Below are 19,994 nucleotides of genomic sequence, written 5' to 3'. Positions count from 1 at the left end.
TGAATGTTGATATAGCATTAGCGTAGCTTAGACGAATAACCGACACAAAATGATGGACCTTATCGTATGATTCATTTGCTCCAACAAAACTTTCGCTTGAAGACGTTTTAGTATTCTGGACATGAAGAGTTTTACATAATAGTTTCCCTTTCACGCTGGCTGCCTCGGGTGAAAGCTGCCAAATTACATAAAACAAAAACACATTTTGGCAAACAAAACAAAAGAATTCTTCAGCTTAAAATTGGAAACTGCAAATGTTGTAAAAATTTGGTTATTGGAAGATTTCTGTTTTGCTTTTTGTCGAGTTCTCTTTTGGACTTTCACTCTTTTCGGGGGAGATTCTTTCGTTGGCCATTTCGAGTGGATTTTTATTCGTTGAAGTTTATTGTTCGTTGATTGTGGTCTCTGGATCGTCTTAGATCTAACACTAGAATACCTAATTAGTTATGATAATGCCTAGACTGTATATAATGTTTAGATAGGTTTATGTAAATGCAAAATATGATATAGGTTTTAACTTTGTACAAGGTTTCACTTCACTCCTCCTCGATGATGTCATATGTCTCGTCTGTGTATAATACATTTCGATATGTTATTTACAATCCCCAGTCCTATCCCCGCCTAGACGCTGTACAGCCTTCCATTGCTGCTGTGCTGTAGCCGCTGCCTGCCCAGTCCAAAGAAATTCCACACGCGACGCAGGCAGCCGGGCTTCTTCTCCGGCAGCATCAGGCTCTGCTGCTCCTCCAGTATGGTGTCCAGAATGTAGTAGCTGCTCAGGTTGAAGGGCGGCGGTGGCAGTATGGGAGGTGGTCATGATATTGTGCAGTTCTTGCTCTCGTGCATGATGCCCGGCACACCGTTGACAGCGTTCGCGGCAGCTGCTGCCAGCGCTGGGTCCTGGGCCAGCTTCTTCTTGCGCTCGTAGGCGAGGGCATCGTTGGGCACGTAGGCCACGCGGACGCCTCCGTAGTGCTTGCGTGCGGGCAGGCGGTAGACGTAGTCGTCCATGTCGCTGGAGGAGCTGGAGGAACACGTCGAGCAGATGCTCGCCACATCGCAGTTGTCCAGATTGTTCAGCAGATTGTGGGCGCCGTGGGGCGGCTGGTTCTGTGCGTTGTGCAGTCGCAGATTCGTTTGGTTGATCTGCATCTCCGAGGAGCTGCGCGACTGGTTGCGACGTCGTCGCCGCCGGCGCGCGTTGGAGTTGTCCGTGTAGCTCTTGGAGCGCGACATGGTGTCCTGGACGCTGTGGAAGCGCACCTCCTTCAGCGGCGGTCGATTGTCCAGCTGCTCGCCGTCTTCCTCCTCCTTCGTGCTGCGATTGTTGGCAAAGAGCTGCTCGTAGCCATCCCCGTCATGTGGCAGCTCTCGCACCGGCTCGTTGTCCAGCTCCAGCTCGTTGGCCAGCTCCTGGGTGCTCTGCGTCAGATCGGAGTTGCTCGGCGAGTTCAGGTTGATCTTGTCGATGCTCTGGTAGCTGTGCGAGTCCTCCGCCTTCGACAGCAGCATGTCCGGCATGGAGGAGGTCAGCTGGCTGTCCCCAAAGATGGACTTGTCGCCCGCACAAATGTTGTCCAGGCTGATCCCCAGCTCGGTGAGGTCGATAGGCGGCGGATGGGCGGGCCGTGGCATGCCTGGCACTCCACCGCCCAGCAGCAAATCGGCCACGCCGGCCGCTGCCTCCATACGTTTGCGCTCCTGCCGCTCCAGCAGATCGCCCGCGCTGCCCGTGCCCTTGGCCGGATGCCCATGTCCATGGTTGCCCTTCCGCGCGGACTCCCGCTCCCTGTCCCGCTCTCCGCTGCGTCGTGGCGAGCGCGCAATTTGACTGGAGGTGGAGGCGCGATGTGTGGGCCGCAGCTGTGGCCCGGAGCTCGTGTCCGACGGCGTCGGCGGCTCGCCCTTGCTGCACGCGATCGAGCAGTAGATGGTGCCGCGCCGCGGCAGAAACGGTCGCCCCAGCAGCGAGCAGCGGCACGTGCAGCAGCTGAAGCACTGATCCGTCGCATGCCAGTGCTGGCCGTCGTGGCTCATCTGGCCCTGATCCACGCCAATCACCTCCCCGCAGTAGTCGCAGTACTCCGCGAACATCGTGTCGAAGCAGCCCAGGCAGTAGGGCTTCCCCTCCCGCATGATGTACCGCTGCCCGCCCAACTGATGCTCGCACTCCTGGCACGCAAAGTGCTTCATGTGCCACGTGCGACCCTCCGCCTCAGTGCACTCGTCGGAGAAGATGATCTGCAAAGAGCAAAGCAGAACATAGAGAGAGAGAGTTAATATTGAGAGAACCATGTACGTTGGAAGGGGGGAGGGAACGGTAAGGAGCTTTTTCACTCACCTCATCGCATGCCGAGCAGCGCGGCTTTTGTGTCTCGGCGTGATGGCGACCGCAGTAGAGATTCCCATCCCGCTGAAAGTAGATCAAGTCCACCAGCAGCTCCTTGCACACGCTGCACACAAAGCAGCCCGGATGCCAGCACAGTTGAGCGCCCAAACGCTGAGCAAAGACCACAATGTCGCCGCCCGATAGAGAGTCTTCGCACTGCAAGCACAAAAAGAGATAAAGAGAGTGAGCAAAGTGAACGCAATTGTGAGCGGGAGAGAGCGGGTGAGGCTGAATCGCATAAATAAGAGAAATATGCTTAAAGTTCTTCGAGCGATACAAATCTGCAGCGTCTGGCTGCTGTTTGGGCGAAAATATTTAAGCGTCTATAAATGCTAAATAACGGTAATAAAACGCTTAAGCTCAGTGCGCCACACGCCCCACGCCCACGCCTCAAAAGTGCCCCAAGCAGGGACACGGACACCGACACGGAAACGGCAGAAACAGAAACTGAAACAGGAGCCGAGTGCCTGGCTCTGTCGCTGTCGCTGTCGCTGTCCCTGGCTCTGTTTCTGTTTCTGTCTCTTCATCTCTGCCTTTGCCTCTCCCTCTCTCGGTGTGGTTTTTTGCTGCTTCCATCCGGAAATCATGCAAAAATAGCTGCCGGCCATGTGCCCGTGTCGGCCTCGCCACCACCCCTACACACCAAGTGCTCCCTGGTGGCTAAGGCGGCACTTTAAGCGGGTACATTTTTGAAAACTCTGCTGCTGGTAGCAGGAAGCTACGCTTTTAATGACTCCGAACCTCGAGACTCGTTAAATTTAAACGCGTTCGCATAATGAACTCATTTCGGGACGCAGAAAAGGGGCAAAAGGGGCTTTGGTGACGCTTTTATGCCCTGGATCCTAATTGAGTTTCCTAAGAAAAGATATTTAGTGGGAGGAGAGCTACTAAATTCCTGGACAGATATTAAATTTGTGAGTGATTCTGACTTTAAACGCTGATTCTTGAAGCTTCTATCCAGCACCCCTCTATTTTCTGCCCCCACAAAAAGCAATTAGCGCCACTGCATTGATGTATGACCCCCCCCCACCTGGCAGCACATGCAGGCCCTGAGAGCTGCGAATCTTTGCCAATTTACGCGCCCATTCCCTTCCAGACCTTTGCTCAGAGATTGCTCTCTGCTGGCGGCAGGCAAATTACCCAACGCGACCGCAAAGAGCAGCCGCAAGAGGCGCCCAGGCAGCAGTCAGCGCTCCTGTCTGCCGTCTGCCGTCGCTCCATCTTCGCTGCTTTGGTTCCTTAACTTTCCAGGCTATTAAACCTCAGCGCCCCCCCACACCCACACCCACACCCCCGCAATCAGCATTTACTTTTGCAAGCCATTAAGCATTGACAGGGCGAAAGCTTTGGGGCGCCGAACTGTACTCTCTACAGGGTTGATAATTTCCGCCCGCTATGTAAGTGGCCAGCGCACTGCATGCGTCGTTAATTGTTTGCCAACTCCAAAGAATTTATCGTGCACAGCCAACGCAGCGAAAGTGGCATACAAATGAGGCAGCGCCACGCACTTTAATTTGCACGGGGCCAGCCCTTGGCCTGGCTAATGACGCATCTCGAGTCGCTTGTCGCTTGTCGCTGCCAAACCGCAAGAAACGCTGCAGAAAAAACTTTTGTCAACCCCCCACAAAGTGCTTCAAGTAGTTGCTGCGGTGAGCTGAGAGTGGAAAAGTTTTAGCGGCCACATCCCTGTTCCTGCCATTGATTAGTTTTTGTCTCGGCCAAAATCCCTGCACTTAAAATGACATTTTTCATCGAGAGAGACTCCGCCGAGTGCGGGTGGAATGTCATGTAAATGGCAGCAATCGCTGTTCATTTATCTTATCAATCCAATTAATCCCGGTTGGCTGTTTGCTGCAGGGCAGGAGCAGGAGCAGGGACAGACGACAGACGACAGACAATTATGCTATTGACAAATTGTTGCTGGCGGTGCTGGCTGGCACCTAGCCTGAACCCGAACGCTGACCCTGTGTCCTTGCTAACCCATTTCGTGTCTGGATTAATACAACTTTGAGCGACAAACCTGCACAGCGGAGGGACAGACTGGCAGACAATTTCCTGCGCAGTTCCGGTACCAGTCGCAGTCGCAGTCGCAGTCCCTGCCCAACCCTCCCAATTGCCTGAGCCAAAGTCCTGCCCCGGCAAACGGCAACTCAAATTATTAATGACGCTCGTTATCATGCCCTTTTCAGTACATAAACTTTTCGCTTAGCAGCCAGTCAGCTTTAGCTTTCCACCTTTTCTTTTCCCTTACTTTATTTTCGTACATTTTGCTTCTCCATTTTGGCAGCAGTTTGGCTGCTGCTGCTGAGAGTCTCATAAAGTCTCTCTGGCCTGAGTGCTGCCTTTTCTTGTAATTATTTCATTGTTGCCAGGGACGACCTTTAGTGTCACATCCTTGTCAAAATTGCAGACTTCCGCTGGATGTGCTGCCTGCCTGCCTGCCTGTCGTTCGTGTGGAAAATCTGTCAAGCAGTTTGCCCGTTGAGAGACACGTTTTGTGTGGCTCCTTTACGCCTGACTGCGCAACTGCCTGCCATCCCTTTCGGGATCATTGAACGTTTTCATAAATTCACGCTCATAATTTCCCTCATGCTTTTCACGCTTTCCATTCGATTGAATGGGCAACAGGGTCTGGGACCCAACGTCCAAGGTCTGCTGTCCGTTTAGCAAGTCGGTTATGGTCTGTGAATTTTAAGCACTTTTATCCTCGGGCAGGGGCTTGGATTTTGAATCCTTTTTAAAGTTAATCTCAGTCCCTTTATTTAGTTTAAAGTTGTGCAAAATGAAGAAAGATTTGAGTTGAACTTGAAGTTTTGCAAAGGATTCTCCCGTATCTCCTTCCGCTTCTCCCTATAAAACTTCGCACTGATTATTTCTGGCGTTGGCTAATGAACTGCAGCCGCAAGCTGGCGGGGCAGGCGGTGTAAGTGCAAGGGTCCTGGTCCATAATAAACGGAACTTGTCTGCCAATTTGAACCGAAACCGAATAAAATCTCACGCAGCCACAGCCAGTCCTCAGTTCTCTCTTCACCCACACAGCCAGCACGTAGCAGACAAACACGACCCGACCCAACATGCGGCATAAAGTTTTTAATAAGTTTTACGAGTGGCGAATGTGTGCACAATAAAATCGAGCTGCCAGGAGCCGCGGCCCAACCCAAGCCCAGTCCCCACTGTGTCCAACTTGAAGTTGAATTTGGAAGTTGAACTTGTGGCACGCACCGCGAAAGGGGTGAGAGGGGAGAGAGAGAGCGTTGTGTCCTCCTGCCGCCTGTCAGCTAATAACAATGCAAATTTCTGCAGCAAGGATAGTCTTGCCACTTCTCCTTGGTTTACTGCCACTGCCATTGTGCCACGTTAATGCCATTTCATTGCGTCTTTGGCAGGCAACTCCATTCACTTTTTTTTGCGGCCCCAAACCAAAGCTGACTCTCTTAGCCTTTATGTTGTCAGCGGCAAGAAGCGGAGTCCCCACTGCCACTGCAATTGTTGCTGCAACAACGTTTTTCATTTTCATTTTTTTCATTTTCTGTTTTCAGTTTTCAGTCGGTTGGGGGACTTCCCTTTGCCGCCTGCCAAAAGTGTACTTAATGAAATCTTTTTGTCATCTTTTATTTCGAGACGTTTGAAAGTTGCTGCAACACCGTCCCCTTCCTCGACTCCAACTCGAGCTCATTGTTTTGCGCCAGCCATTGTCAGATTTTTGCACCCAACCCTCCGCTCGGGCCAGCCATTCATGACAGGCAGCCAGAATTTCTGTTGGAAAACTTCGCCCAGGCCCAGGCCCAGACCCGACACTGAAATGAAATCGAAACGACTGCCGCTCCCGTCTTCGCGCACTTTTTGTTCATAATAAAATGCAAATTTTTGCAACAATTAAATGGGGTTGGGGGTAGAAAAAAATTGTTTTTCAAACTTACCCCCTTGCAGGGTCGCTCGTCGGACAGCAGCCGGACGGCACCGCGGCCGAGAGCCTCCCGCTTCCGCTGGGCCGAGAAGATGCGCAGCTCCTTGCGCTCCTCGTCGCTCAGCGAGTGGCAATAGCGCACCTGCAACAGACACGTCGAAAGAGACCAAAAGAAAAGTTTGTTGTTGTATTCACGGATTTTAATTACGGCAAACTCAAAAGGCAGCAAGAGGCAGCAGCAACTGACAAGTTTTTTAATCTCATGAAGGACTTTCTTTACGAGAAGTTTCTTTCTATGAAGCAACCGGAGAGGTAATTATAAATCTCGTCGCAAATCTTGATAATGGGATACTGTCGCTGAAGGCCGGGAATATTTATGATTTATATTTGGAAGGGAGTTGCCTTCTTTTTCATTGAACATTTTGTTTATTTTTTAAATAATATTTTTCACTTCTTAAAGATTTTCTTTTGTTTATTTTCCTTCCTTCTCTTTCAGCACATTTTAATCGATTTGTTTTGGTCACTTTTTGCTCACTTGTCATCGATATCTTAAAAACTTCCAAGAACCTTTCAAAAGTTTTCCTCTACTGTTTTTCGTTCGCTTTTCTCTCAATTTTTTACGAGCTGCCTGCGCTGCTAAGTGCATTTTCCTTTTGTTTCTGTGGCCATCTCCACACTCCACTCTCCACTTTTTTGGGCTAATACTCACTTCGTTATCTTGCGGCGGCAGCTGGTGCAGCAATTGTTTCACGCGATACTTCTCGCCGGGACTGTTGACGTAGGGCACCTTGTCGTCGGGCAGTTGACTGAAGTACAAGCGAACCTGTGGAGTAGGGAGAGCGATAATCAAGTCAGTTTTATGGTGGCATCAAGTGGTGATTTTTAAAGTAAACAAATTATAACTTAAATCAGAGATCGGCAGCGTTGTGTGCTTTTTGCATAGCAAACGATCTCGGGCAGCGCAGTCGGCACACGCTGAGCGTAAAAGCTTCGCGTGGCTTCGGCTTATGGAGAGAGAAGCGCTGCAGTGGCAGAGAAAGAACTTCGTGTGCGCGCAGCGGCAGAGAAACGAACTTCATGTAAGCGCAGCAGCGCAGCAGAGTAACGAAATTCGCATGGCGCTGTGTACAAATGATCGGCAGCGCGCAGCGGCAGAGAAGCAAGAAACGTTTTTGATTTCTTCTATGTTCTCTTTGCATGCAAACGCACTAATAGTGGAACGGCACAGTGGAACAGTGGAATTTCGGTGCAAATGGAGACACAAATTGTCATGGGAAAGCCGCGACAAGCGAGGCAATCGAAACATTGCTTTTGGGTGCACTTTTCCCAGGGGGCGCTCTTATGTAATGCCAGCAGCTGGGCGATATCGACATGCTTTCCCGCTTTAATTGCTGCCAAATGCAGCATGCAGCAATTTAATTACAAAACGCTTTCGCTTTTTCCAATCGATACAGATACAGATGGCGATTTGGGAGCGATAATTAAAGTTGTTTCACCAAAACGATTTCCTTAAACGTGCACAGCCACCATCTGCAGTCGCGGCCGCGGCTTTGGCTCGACTTTGAACTGGATTTTGGAGCAGCGTGGAAAAATCGAAACGAAAGCAAAAGTTGCCAGCGGGTGGCCTTCGGGTAATTTCACTTAATTAGTGGCAACAAATCGATAGGCGATAATGATGCTATATAGTAGATACGCCCCCTTGCTGGAGGCACGCCCTTACCTGATCTGGCCGCAGACCCGGCGGCACCCATGTGTACTCCTCCAGGGCACAGCCGCTGTCATCGTCCGACTGCGAGTTGCGCTGAAAGTCCAGTTGCTGGTGATGGCTGTGATGGTAGCCGGGGTGTCCGGCGGCAGCCACTGGATTCGCTCCAACAGCCGCTGCTGTGGCTGCCGTCTTGTAGCTGGCGGCCGTGCGCAGCGGCGAAGCCACCGAGTTCAGTGGCAGATGACTGGGCGGCTGGCAGTGGCGTCGCTGGAGGGGCGACACAAAGTGACTGCCGCTGCCACTGCTGCCGGCTGAGGGCACATCGAGGTTGCTGGACGTGGCCGTGGATGCCACATTGCTGCTCAGCGATGCCTGCTGCAGCTGCAGCTGGGAGCTGCTGCTGGCCGCCAGCTCGCTGTGGCGATGTGCCACAAATGTCAGCCCTGTGCCGCCTGCCTCAATCTGCAGCAACTCGCTCTCCGTTTGTGTGTAGTAGCTGCTGCTGGGCAGTGTTTGCCCCTGCCCCGACTGTTTCATGTTGCACTGTTGCTTGCCACTCGAGCGAGGTGCGGGCGTGGGCTTGTATTTGCAGAGTACTTGCTGGCCGGTTTGAGTGCTGCAAAAGAGAAAGAGAAATTAATATAAGGAGGTAAGGACTGTGGCTGCCCCACTCTCACTTTTGGTGTTTTTATTGCGACTGAATCTTGCACCATAAAGTGGCATTAAACCTTCACCAGTTAACCGGCAACTTATTTCCCCCGTCGTTAAAGCTAAATCATTCCTCCAGCACCAGCTGCATCTTCTGTCTGTTTGCAATTAGTCGAAAAATCCCATTCTGGTCGGAGAGTTCCTGCAGGCATTTCTAATGAGTTTTGACTGCAATTATGTCCGGTGTGGCATGCTGCAGCTGCTGCGCATGCGTGGCGATAAGTCCTCAAGTCTTCCCCAAATTGCGGCCGCACCGGACTGTGCCGGACTCTTCGTGCAAAGTCATAAAAGTCTTCTGCTGCCGCTTTCTGTGCTGTACTTTCACTCGATTTGTGGCACGCTGCGCGATTATGCAGCCAAGCACAAATTCCAGCACACACATGTGGCACACACACACACACACAGAGAGAGGCTTGGTCATGTTGCAGCTTTAATTCCGTGTCGTTTTTCTCTTATTTTTCTGTGTGTCTTTTCCTGTTTTTGTTTTATTTTGTAATTAAACAACAAATGTCGAGTGCTGCTTGCATGTGAAATATGAAACTGAGTTTCATTCACAAAAAACGTTTTTACATTTGTGTCGAAACGTTTTTGGAGCATGAATACCCCAGCCCGGCCAGCTGTTGGCCATTAGGCGCTGCCAACTTTGTATTAACTAATCAACGTGAGAAGCTAGCAGCAGCAGCCGCAGGGGGCCCCCGGCCAGCGATTTATTCACATTTGCTGCAAATTTATGCAAATGAAAGACATCCAGCCCATCGCAGCTCGTCACAATCAGAGGGAGAGACCATGAGACAACCTTCAGCTAACGAAGCGAATCCCACAGAGCCTACGCAGAAAGTGAAGGTACAAAAAAACTGATGGATGACCAGGAGCCATTAACACCTTACATATGGTTCACAGATCACAGTCTGTGGGAGAAAGTTTTGCTGCGGCTCGTCTCAATGCAAATTTGTATTTGTTTTTTTGTTGCTGCTCTCTCTGGGTCGTAGGCAAGGCCAGGGCAGTGGCAGTTTCAGTGCCAAAATGTTGATCGATCACAGGGTATGTGTGGTACTTTCTAAACCGATCCATTCGCTGCGATTGTCCAAACAAAAGTCAAGGCATAATCTGTCAGTGAATGAATTGTGGCGCGCCGCTGATCGACTTTGGATAGCGGACAAGCAAAACTAAACAGTGGCCAAGCGCCAGGGCAGGGGCAGGGGCAGGCCGTGGCTCAGATCAATTCAAATCAAAGACACACAAATCCGCAGCCAAATCCAGCTGCCAAATATGGTTGGTCAGCAGCGGCTTAGATGGTTTTCTCTTTTCAACCAGCGACAGACACGAAACGACAGCGAAAAAAAACCTGTTGACGGTTTTCTATTGGTTTTTCTTTCCGACGGCTGTGCATGCATTTTCAGCATTAAAGCCAATTCGGCAAAAAGGCGCAAAATACAGACAAACACACACATGTTGCATGCCACTGGCAATTGGTTGTGGCACTGGTTGTGGCATGACCAACTATGGCTTCAGCCGCTCTGGACATATACATAAATTTGGGTTAAGAAGATTTTGGTTTGAGTTTATTTGGTTTGATGTCTGTCATTTCCTTGATGGCCTGTCGCCCCGTTGCGCACATCTCAGCATAATTAAAATAAAACTGTTTGACACTTAAATCGCATGGCGGCGGAATGGTGGAATTGGGCCTGAGAAATCGTACTCCATTCCAAAGAGCAGGTTTCGGGTCTTCGGGGAGCAGCGCTTGAAGACTCTTTTGGGACTTACTTGTCGGTATTTTTACGGTACATAGCTTATGTGTGGTATTTTTTTTGTACGAAATTTATTTGATTAATTAAATGCGCCAGGGGTAGATTTTGCGGTGTGCCAATAGAGCAAAAATACAAATGCAATTTTGGAGTGCCGGCAAATCTTATCTCGGAAATCTCTCGAGGGCTTGCCATAACATTAACAATTTCAAAGCAGCAGATCTCCGCCACATATCTACGATCTCTGCACAATTTCTGATTGCAACAGCTTCAGTCTCAATCCTCAATCCCAATCCCAATCCTATGCTCCGCTCATTAACAAATAATTTCGCAATTTCAGCACGTTTTGCCTCAGTTGGAAATGCCAGAAAACCATGCCACAGTGAGCTAATAATATCTCAATTATCTACAACACCATGGCATCGATTGCATTTCTATGCGCTTCACGATGTTACCACAAACACTCGGACTGCGGACTGCGGACTGCGGGACTCGTATTTCCACGATTTCATTAAATTTTAGACACGCAATTTCCCCAGAAAAACAACACAACCAGAGCCTGGATCAGGAACAGCAGCAACACGTAACTGGTTCAAAATCATTTAGGCACACACACCCCACCCCACTGGAAACTCGTTTGGGAGCCTCTCCTTTGGTTCTGAGAAAAATTCAAACTGCACTACGACACAGCCACAGACAGAGCCAGGGAATGGCCTGCAATTGAAGCAACAACGAAACGAAATTAATACGTAACATGCAATTCGTAATAATTGAAAAGACTTTTGTGTGCAGGATCTGTTGCGAGGCCAATCCGCACCAAATTACTTTCACAATTGGCCCAAGAGATAAACGCCGATGCGGGCTGGCATTAGGCCTACTAATGCTTGATTATCCCCCTGGCTAGCACACGATCTGTGTCTAGATCTCTGATCTGTATCACGCATCCCAAAAGGAAATCCCCAGCGCACTGGGGCGTGGCTCGGACCCAGGCATTATGAAATCAGTTTCGTTCAATGGCCCCCCCAACTCGTGACCTTGTTGCGTGTTCTCCATTGTCTGGAGCCACTCAAATAACGAAATATTGCTATGCATTCTCTGCCTCCCAGTTTGACTTTCGGGTTAAACGGTCGCTTTTGACTGCATTTACGTCACACACGAACAAAGGCCACGAAAACGCGAGGCGAGCAGCGAGCAGCGCGCCGCAACCCGAAACTTCGCTCTGCGAACATAAACAGCCACAAAAAAATGTCCGTACATGCAATCGCGTCATATATTGCACGTGTTGCTGTCGCTCAACGTTTTTATGCATCGGCTTCTTCTTTTTCTTTATGGGCTTTTCGTATGAACATGAACACATTTTTGTGTGCTTGTCCACACGGCTTGACTTTGGCTTGGCTTTGCTTGGCTTTGCTTGGGTGTTGGGTTCGTTTCGGCTGCTCGGCTACGGGAGATTCGACAAGAGTTTGGGTTCGGGTGCTGCTGCTGCCGCTGCTGCGCAATGGGCAGGTAGACAGCCAGCCAGTTAGGCCCGTTGCGCAAGTTCCACTCTTGCGCGCTCTCTCTCTCTCTCTCGCAGAACCCTCCTCTCTTTATCGACGAGTGTGCTGCCTGCTGCAACGCCTCTTTAAGTACCGCGTAGTGATTTAGTGCGGTGTTACCGTTAGACCAGGCTAGTGATAAGCTCTCTGCGACTTCGTCTTTGGGTCTACACTGGATCTATTCGGTGGGTTCGCCGCAGCGAGGAGCATCACAGCTTCAGCATCTCAGCTGCTTCAGCTTCAGCTTCAGCATCAACTAAAATGCATAATTAATCGCAGAGGCCACAAGCAGCAGCGGCAGCGGCAGGAGCAGCCAGTGCACAGGCCCACAGCCCACACTGGCTGTTGAATGTTGCATGTTGCATGTGGCATGTGAAACCAACTCCACTCAAGTCGAGTCAAGTCGAGTGGTGCGGTGCGGTGTGTGTCTGTGTTGCTTGAGCTGATTCGCGTTCCGTCATTAACAGCTTTTGCTTAATTTTATGCAGACTGCCACTGCCGCATGCCCCGTGCCCCCTGTGCCCCACAGTCTGTTCCCCCCCTTGTCCCGCTGTCAACAGCTTTAGACACGTTTCAGCGATTTTCATGTTGCATGGCTCGTTCTAATTTATGCAAAATGTTGTTCCTCTTCTGTAATTCATTTCGTTTTGTGCTCGTGAATTCTCTTTGCTTCCACTGCTCTCTGCTCTTCGCTGCTCTCTTCTCTTCGTTTTCTACTCATCGCCCGGCCACTTGGTTTGCTCTTTTGTGTTTTGGGGAATTTTCTTTAAACTTAAATGCGCGTTTTAGCCAACTCGTTTCGTGCTTCATTAGTTCAAGTTGATGGCCAAGTCTTTATCTCTCTCTGTTTTATTGATTTCTCTGTTCAAATTAGCTGCGGGATAATTGTTATTAACAAAAATAGTTTTGTGTTATGCAAGCGTAGAAAGTCGCTTGGCATCGCTGAATATCCATTTCTAATCGGAATTTCCTAACTTTGTGTCGCTGCACTCGTTCCGTTCCCAGCAGTTCCTACACTTTGTTAGCTGTGAATTCCTGGGCTGCCGGTGTGCTCCCACAGTTCTTAGAGACATAAATTAAATATCTTCTCTAATTTGATGTACTCCACTTAATGATGATGGGAGTTGGGACGGGGCTGATGATTGAAGCTGATGATAAATGTAATTGCTCTCTCTACAGCTCCGGCACATCAAATTAAGGCACATCAAAGCAAAGATTATGTTTGGGAATTGAAGATGAAGAATAGGCACAGAGAGAGAGATACAGAGACACGGACAATAAGTTGATTAAATTAAAGTGCGTTACAGCCCAAACCAAAATAATGGAAACGGCCAAAGTCTGTTTTTCGTAGAAACTCGGTGAAATCGGAGGAGAACAAAGCGGAGCCCGAGAACAAGAACAACTCAAAAAGCAAACGCCAAGAAAATGTTGCTGTAAAATTTATTGTCTGTTCTCGTATGACAGCGCCAAGTAAATCCATCGAACCATGAAACGCGAGCAGAGTTCCAAAACAAAACAGAGGAGAAGAGAAGAGAGCTTCTCCCCAATGGAATGGATGGATGGATGGATGGTTATATGGATGTGTCTGTGGCCAACAGGTGGGCAGTGGCGGGTAGTGACTGGTTTCACCTGTTGGAACGTGGGAATCTAGTTTCAGGAGAGCCAAAAAGCAATTACCGAAAAATAATGTACAACTTAAACACAATACTCAGGGGAGGGTATTGGTTCGACGTTCTTGCGGTTGCAGTTCTCCTCTTCCCCATACTCCTACTCCTCCTTTTTCTACGCTGCATTCACCTGACCATGACTCGGAGTGCAACAAATGATGGCCAGGGGTTGGTCGCTGTGCAACCAACTATGACTATTTTGGTTTGTGCTTCGGCAAGCAGAGCAAGAACAGTTCACAGCCCAAAAAGGATGTTTGGCTTTATAATTAATGATGGCCTATGGAGAGTGTGGAGTGTGGAGTGTGGAGAGTGCCAAGTGATACTTTCCCACACAAAAGCTCCTCGCACGCACGCAACTGCAGCTCTAACTGTAACTGCACTCGTTCCACTTTCAATATTCCATTTTGCATTTCGCATTTGCAATTGGAATGCCATTGAGGCGTAAAAGGATTACGGACATGAGGGGGAACATGGCGTTTGATCAGCCGCCAAGACTTCCTACTACATGACTCAAACTCAAGCGCATGGATGCACAGCGATACATTCAAAGATGAGCAGACAGAGAGGGGGACGGACGTTGCTAACTGTAACTGTAATGGCCATTGCCATGCCAATGTCAAAATCGTGTAGGTCCCCGCTCAGAACATGACAACTGACAAAAGCAACAACGAGCAGCTGACGGACAGGCAATCTGACGTTGCAGACAAACAAACATCGGAATCAGCAGCAGCAGCAGCAGCGTCTCCATCTGCATTTGAAACAACAGCAACAACAACAACAACATTTCAATTAACAAAAGGGGCAGGCAAGAGCCAGAGTACTGAGTACAGAGTACAGAGAGGGTGCCAGTTGGTGGGGACAGAGCTGAGGGAAGAGGCTGCTAGGCTAGGCAGCATCCTCGTCGTCGTCTAATCGCCGCCTGTCAAAATAAAGTTGTTTGTGTGTTGCCTCACGGGAGAAGCTCCTTAGACAACAAGACACAAGGCCACACTGAGCGAAATGAGTGAAAGAAAGCTGCACAGAGCAGAGGAAGCATTCAGTCTCCCGAAAACCACTCAGCATCGTGGCACAAATTAAACTTTAAGCGCCCAAAAATGTAAATAAAATGCTGATGCAAATGTACAAACATAAAGATAACCAAATGCCCGCATATTTAGAGGCTACTTCGAACTAGTTCCATTATCCCAGAAACTAGAGTGGACAGTGACTGGCATTCATTTCCCATTTTGCTGCCTTCTCGCAGTGCAGAGCCAAAGCCTTGCGGCTGCCTGCATTCATGTGTATCTGCTAAAATGCGCAATTAAGTCATCAAATGTTTGGCCCGAGTGTCCAAGTGTCTTGACACAGCAGCCGGACAGATGGATAGACTCTCGGAGCAGACCCAAAGCAGTGCAGCGCGCATTAGACTAATGCATTTGGGTGCAACCAGGAAGCCAAGACACCCAGTCCCAGTCCCAGTCCCAGGCCAAGCAGCAGTCCCGTTCCCGTTTCTGCTGCTGTGCACTCGAGAGCGAAAATGTTAGAGCCGAGCCCCAACTTTTACTATTTAAGAGTACACACTGCTGAGAGAACTGCTAATGAAGCCTGAATGGGGAGACTTTGCCAAGTCTGCGAACAGGATCTTGTTAGAGCAGCTCAGAACCGTTAGAGGCGTTCGCAAGTGGCAGTGACTTCACTTCGGGCTCCAATTTATCAAGTGGAATTGCTAGGGCACCGCAGCAATGCGGCCCAGCGGCGTCTCATTAACGCGTCGCAAATCGCGAGTCGCGTAGGCGTCGGCACTTACAATATGGGAATGACTTCGCGCTGCTTCGCTTCGGTTTGGCTTCGGCTTCAGCTTGGCGATTGATGCTGACGATTGTGTTTGACTTGACCCCACGCTCTCTCTGTCTGCCGTTCCTCTGTCGGTCTGCCGTTCCTCTGCCGGTCTGCCGTTCTGCCGCTCCTCTGCCGGTCTGCCGTTCCTATGCAGCTCTGCTCTCCCGTTCCCCCATTCTCTCTGCACGCCTAACCGAACTGTGATCTGCGCTCTGCCGCCTGCGCTCTGCCGTCTGCGCTCTCTGCTCTGTGCATGCGCTGCCGTAGGTGGCGGGGCAACACGTGTTTTCTTAGCTAAATTGCTATCGAGGATTGGGCCATGAATAACCAAATCCAAATGCATTTGGCACTGGCTTTCTCCTGCCACTACGACTGAGTGTAAATTAATTTGCGGCCCTCTCAGCGCGGCTCTCGACTCGCCGCTTCTCGAGTGGCTAAATTATTACACGAACATATCACGACTATCAACTTGACAGAGAGCTGTGCGGGCGAGCCAACACTTTCTCAAAGAAACCCAAAGCTGCCGTATGGAGCGACATTTGTGCCAGTTTGCTAAATTTACATTTGATTCTGTGTTTAATTCCGACGCCCGACTCTGATTGATGGCAATTTCTAAAATTTGCTTTTCTGACCAATGACAAACAAAATTCGCTGTGGTGTGGTGTGGTGTGGTGTGTGTGGGAGCTCTGCAATTACACGCGTATTTTTAGGTAATTGTTTGGGCAAAACACGCTCGGACTTTGGCTCTGCCAGCGGGTTGCGGGGGGTTCGCCATGAGAGGGCATGTTTCTCTCTCTGTCTGTCTGTCTGTCTGTCTGGCTGCCCACCTTCTATTTAATGTACAAAACGATGGCCATTAAATTAATTACATGCGGCTGCTACGCTCCATCCAATTTTCAATTAAACATAAATTACGAAAAAATTAAACTGGTTAGAACGCTCAACCAGCGAGCGAGTCAGCCACAAGCGACCTCTGGCCACAGCCGCAGCCTTCACCTGCACCTCCACCTCCTACTCCAGCTTCGTCTCTGACTTATGGCCACTAAATTGCTGCCACTCGCACAATGTATGCCTGGGATCCAGCGCAAGATAATCGCCATTCAGCCGTGTGGCAGCAACAGGAAATATAATAAGCTGCCACAGCAACGCCCTTCAATTTGCGGCTGCCCCAACCATAGGCTAATTTTATTTGCGGTTTTCGATTTTACTTTATATAAGCACAAATTTTCTCCCTTTTTCTTTGTCTTTTAAATTGAATTTCCTTCAAACTTGGAACAAAATCAATCAACTTGTCTGTCTGCCCTCTGTCTGCCCTCTCCCCATCCCTTGCCTTGTCAATTTCTGTGTTTTGTTAATGCGTTTTATGGGTGCCCGATTGGCTGTTGATTCAATAATAAAAAGTTTACGCGTAGTTCTGACAGCGCTGAGACAATGCTGAGACATCTCCTCATGTATAAAAGCAGTTCCCTTTGTCTCTTCGGTTATATAAATAATTCTTTTGCCTCGAAGATTGTGTCACTGCTTTGTGGCGGAGTCTTCTGGCAGCTTTTTGATTGCTTTCTTGTGTGCTGACAGCCAGAGAAATGCCTCCATACGCCCCGGCCCGTGCAAAAATTAATTAGAAAATATTTCATGTGGAGAGAGAGTGGAGAAGGCAGCTGCAGAAGGCAATATTTTAGGAGGCGTTGCTTGATATGTCTGCAAATCAGTTAAACTTGGCTTACACACTGCAACCCTCTCGCTGCCTCCTTTCTTTTTGCCATTTCAATTAAAATGCCATATGTCAGGGGCAAAAGAGGGTCTGGCCTGCACATCGAATGCAATTAAAATCAAATGCGTAGCTCATTTGGAAATCAAAGCAAATCGTAAAACGATAAGCCATGAGGCTGGAGCCGAGGACCACCCGTGTCTGCTTTTTGCCAGCTTCAATTAGCCGGCAGCCAACTGGCCCGAGAGCAAAGAGAAGGCCGCCAATGCCAATGCCGACAGAGCCGCCTATTTATTTATTTCATTGTGCGCAGCCAAAGGGGGGGAGAGCGAGGAAGGGACCGACTTGGGGCCTATGCAAAGTGTTCTTGGGCCCTGGGCCTGGCCTGCCTGCGCGCTTAATTACGCTTTAAGTAGCCGCCAGTCAATATTGATTTTGGTTTATTTAAACTGGAAATTTAATAGCCCCAACTGATTGCTAATGGCTCGTGTGTGGGGAGGCAAGGGCCGCCTCACTGGAGGCGTCTCCGATTACACACAGCCAAGATATGCGGCACACACTTTCCATCAATATTTTTATGACCAAAGTGGTTCAACTTTCGCAAATCTAATTAACAGTTTGCGCAGATTTATGGAACACAGCAGCGATGCAAATGCAAATGCAGCAGCCAGCCAAGTAAAAGATCTGCAAGATACCAAAGATACCCCAAAGCAAAGCCCAACCTTCGAAGGGCACTCAGTCATGCGGCAGGAGAAGAGAACTCAATTTACGGAGACGACACATGGAATTTATGAGTGCGCGGGGCATCCGTGCCCGTTGCCGTTGTCCTTTCGGGCACAAACACAATGTGACAGGGGGCAGTGAGGGGGCTGTGCCCACTGGACCTGAAGTTGTGCCAACTTTGTTTAAGGCAAAGCCCGAAGGGCCCAGCGGCTGTTGCCACTTAGCCGGAGTGCAATTCATTTGCCAGTTAACAAAACTTGACAAAGATGCAAGGAGCAGGAGGAGCAGGAGGAGCAGAAGGAGTTGGAGCCTGCCAGCGCACGTGCTGCTTGGCAACTTGATAAATAACTTTTCGGTGTCAGTTTTGCAAATAGTTGGGCATTAATAACACCTTCTTAGCGGGCACCAAAGAGTCGCCCGAGCGTCTCCCCGAGAGCTGACAGAGCCGCTTAGGTGGGATTATAGCTGCAAAGATCGCTGACTGTCGCGGCATGATCCGCCGAGGCTTTACTTTCAACACAATTGAAACTGAGACGACTTGGAGGGAGTCAAAGAATGCCCCAAGGAAGTCTCAGTTTCCACTCTGCGAGTTGCCTTTATGGACAGATTTTGCGCCAGAAATTTAACAGCTTTTCGTGCGTTTTAAACAATCAATTTTGATGTTGAGTTTTAACTCTAATTAATATTTAAACGGCAAACCGAAACTCCTCCCCTGACAGCCTCAATTCCTGCATTTTCCACCCAAATTATTTGATTGTTTGAGCCAGCAAGCACACATATTGCCGCAGTTATTGGAAACAAAGGCCAGCGACTGTGGCTCAGAACTCGACGCATATAAAGCCATAAAGCTATTAAGCAGCCATTAAATTGGCTCATAAAGTGGTTTCCACTCTCCAATCCCAGATCCCAGATCCCAGTTTGATGGCCTCTTAAAACCGAAAAATGTAAAGCTCATCAAATGGATTTCAAATTAGTTTAAAGCGGGGAACCCCAACCCCGCTCCTCGTCACCGTCACCGCTTATCGGCAAGAGTTATGGCCAAAAGGAAAACTTACATTTTGGCTGCCGCTGCCGCTGCCGCTGGCGCTCCTACTCCCATGACTCTGACTGTAGCTGTTGCTGTCGCTGGCGGCTGTGCCTGTGCCTGTGCCTGTTGCGGCCTCTTTGAGTGGCCATCAAATCTGGCCAATTGTTCTTCAATATCGCTTAGCTGTATATCATCGGCAATGGCCCGATTGAAGTAACAAAACGCATCCTTGCGGTCCGCTTTGATTAGCTGCTCCGTGTCCTTGTTGTGCAGCCAGAGGGCGTTGCGATTTCTGCACAGATTCAAATTGCGCAAATCACTGACCGGCAGGGACAGCGCCAAGGAGCGGCTGGCCACTGGCTGCTGTCCCTGCTGCAGCCTGGACAACTGCGCGGCGCTCAGGCTGCCCGTTAGCATGGCCACCTCCACATCGTCGTCGGTCTCGCCGTTGCAGGAGATGCCCGAGGAGTGGAATTGCTCGTCGCAGGTTGGCAGCTTCTGCAGGCTGCTCGCCTGCTGCGAGTGACTCTGGGCCACGCCCATGGCCAGGCTGGCGGCCGGCGACTCATTGGGCAGCTCCAGCGCTATCTCGTAGGGCGCCAGCGTGAGCTTTGGCTTCGGTTTGGTCTTCGTTCGCACCGCGGACTTCACCACGCACTTGGCTGTGGCGGCGGGGGTGGTGGCTGCGCGGTTCTTCGAGCAGCTGGCCTTCGGCGGCTTCCTCGGCGAAAGCTTCGTCACTGTGGACAGACGCGACTGCTGCGTGCTCTGCTGCTGCTGCTGCGGCTGCACGGCTTCGGCTTTCTCCCGCTCCCTCTCTGCGGACACACCCCGACGGCGACTCCTGCGAATGCTGGGCATGTTCCGCGGAAACAGTTTGCTCGGCAGCTCCGCCTGGGAGCTCTTGGACAGACTGTCGCTGGGACTGCCGCTGCTCTCCGTGGTGGCGGTGCTGCCGCTGGACACTGTGTTGGCCAGCACCGAGGCGCACTCGCTGGCCATGACTATCTCGCGATAGTTCTTGGACTGATCTTGATGCGCCTGCGGCAGGCAGAT

General features: G+C 50.0%; 1 protein-coding gene across 1 annotated transcript; it reads right to left on the bottom strand.

The window, feature by feature from the left end:
* Window positions 1-115: 115 nt before the first annotated feature.
* LOC117892743 (protein espinas) lies at window positions 116-19,728 on the bottom strand. The gene is made up of 6 exons (XM_034799167.1): window positions 18,967-19,728; window positions 8,017-8,620; window positions 7,006-7,119; window positions 6,310-6,438; window positions 2,342-2,545; window positions 116-2,241 (listed from the first exon to the last, which is right to left on the bottom strand). Exons 1-6 carry the CDS (start codon window positions 19,479-19,481, stop codon window positions 814-816), a joined length of 2,994 nt encoding a protein of 997 aa, XP_034655058.1. The 5' UTR covers window positions 19,482-19,728; the 3' UTR covers window positions 116-813.
* Between the last annotated feature and the right edge of the window lie 266 nt (window positions 19,729-19,994).

The sequence above is a fragment of the Drosophila subobscura genome, chromosome E, assembly GCF_008121235.1.
Source record: "Drosophila subobscura isolate 14011-0131.10 chromosome E, UCBerk_Dsub_1.0, whole genome shotgun sequence".
In the NCBI taxonomy this organism is placed as follows: domain Eukaryota; kingdom Metazoa; phylum Arthropoda; class Insecta; order Diptera; family Drosophilidae; genus Drosophila; species Drosophila subobscura.
This window is presented reverse-complemented; position numbering and strand designations above follow the sequence as displayed.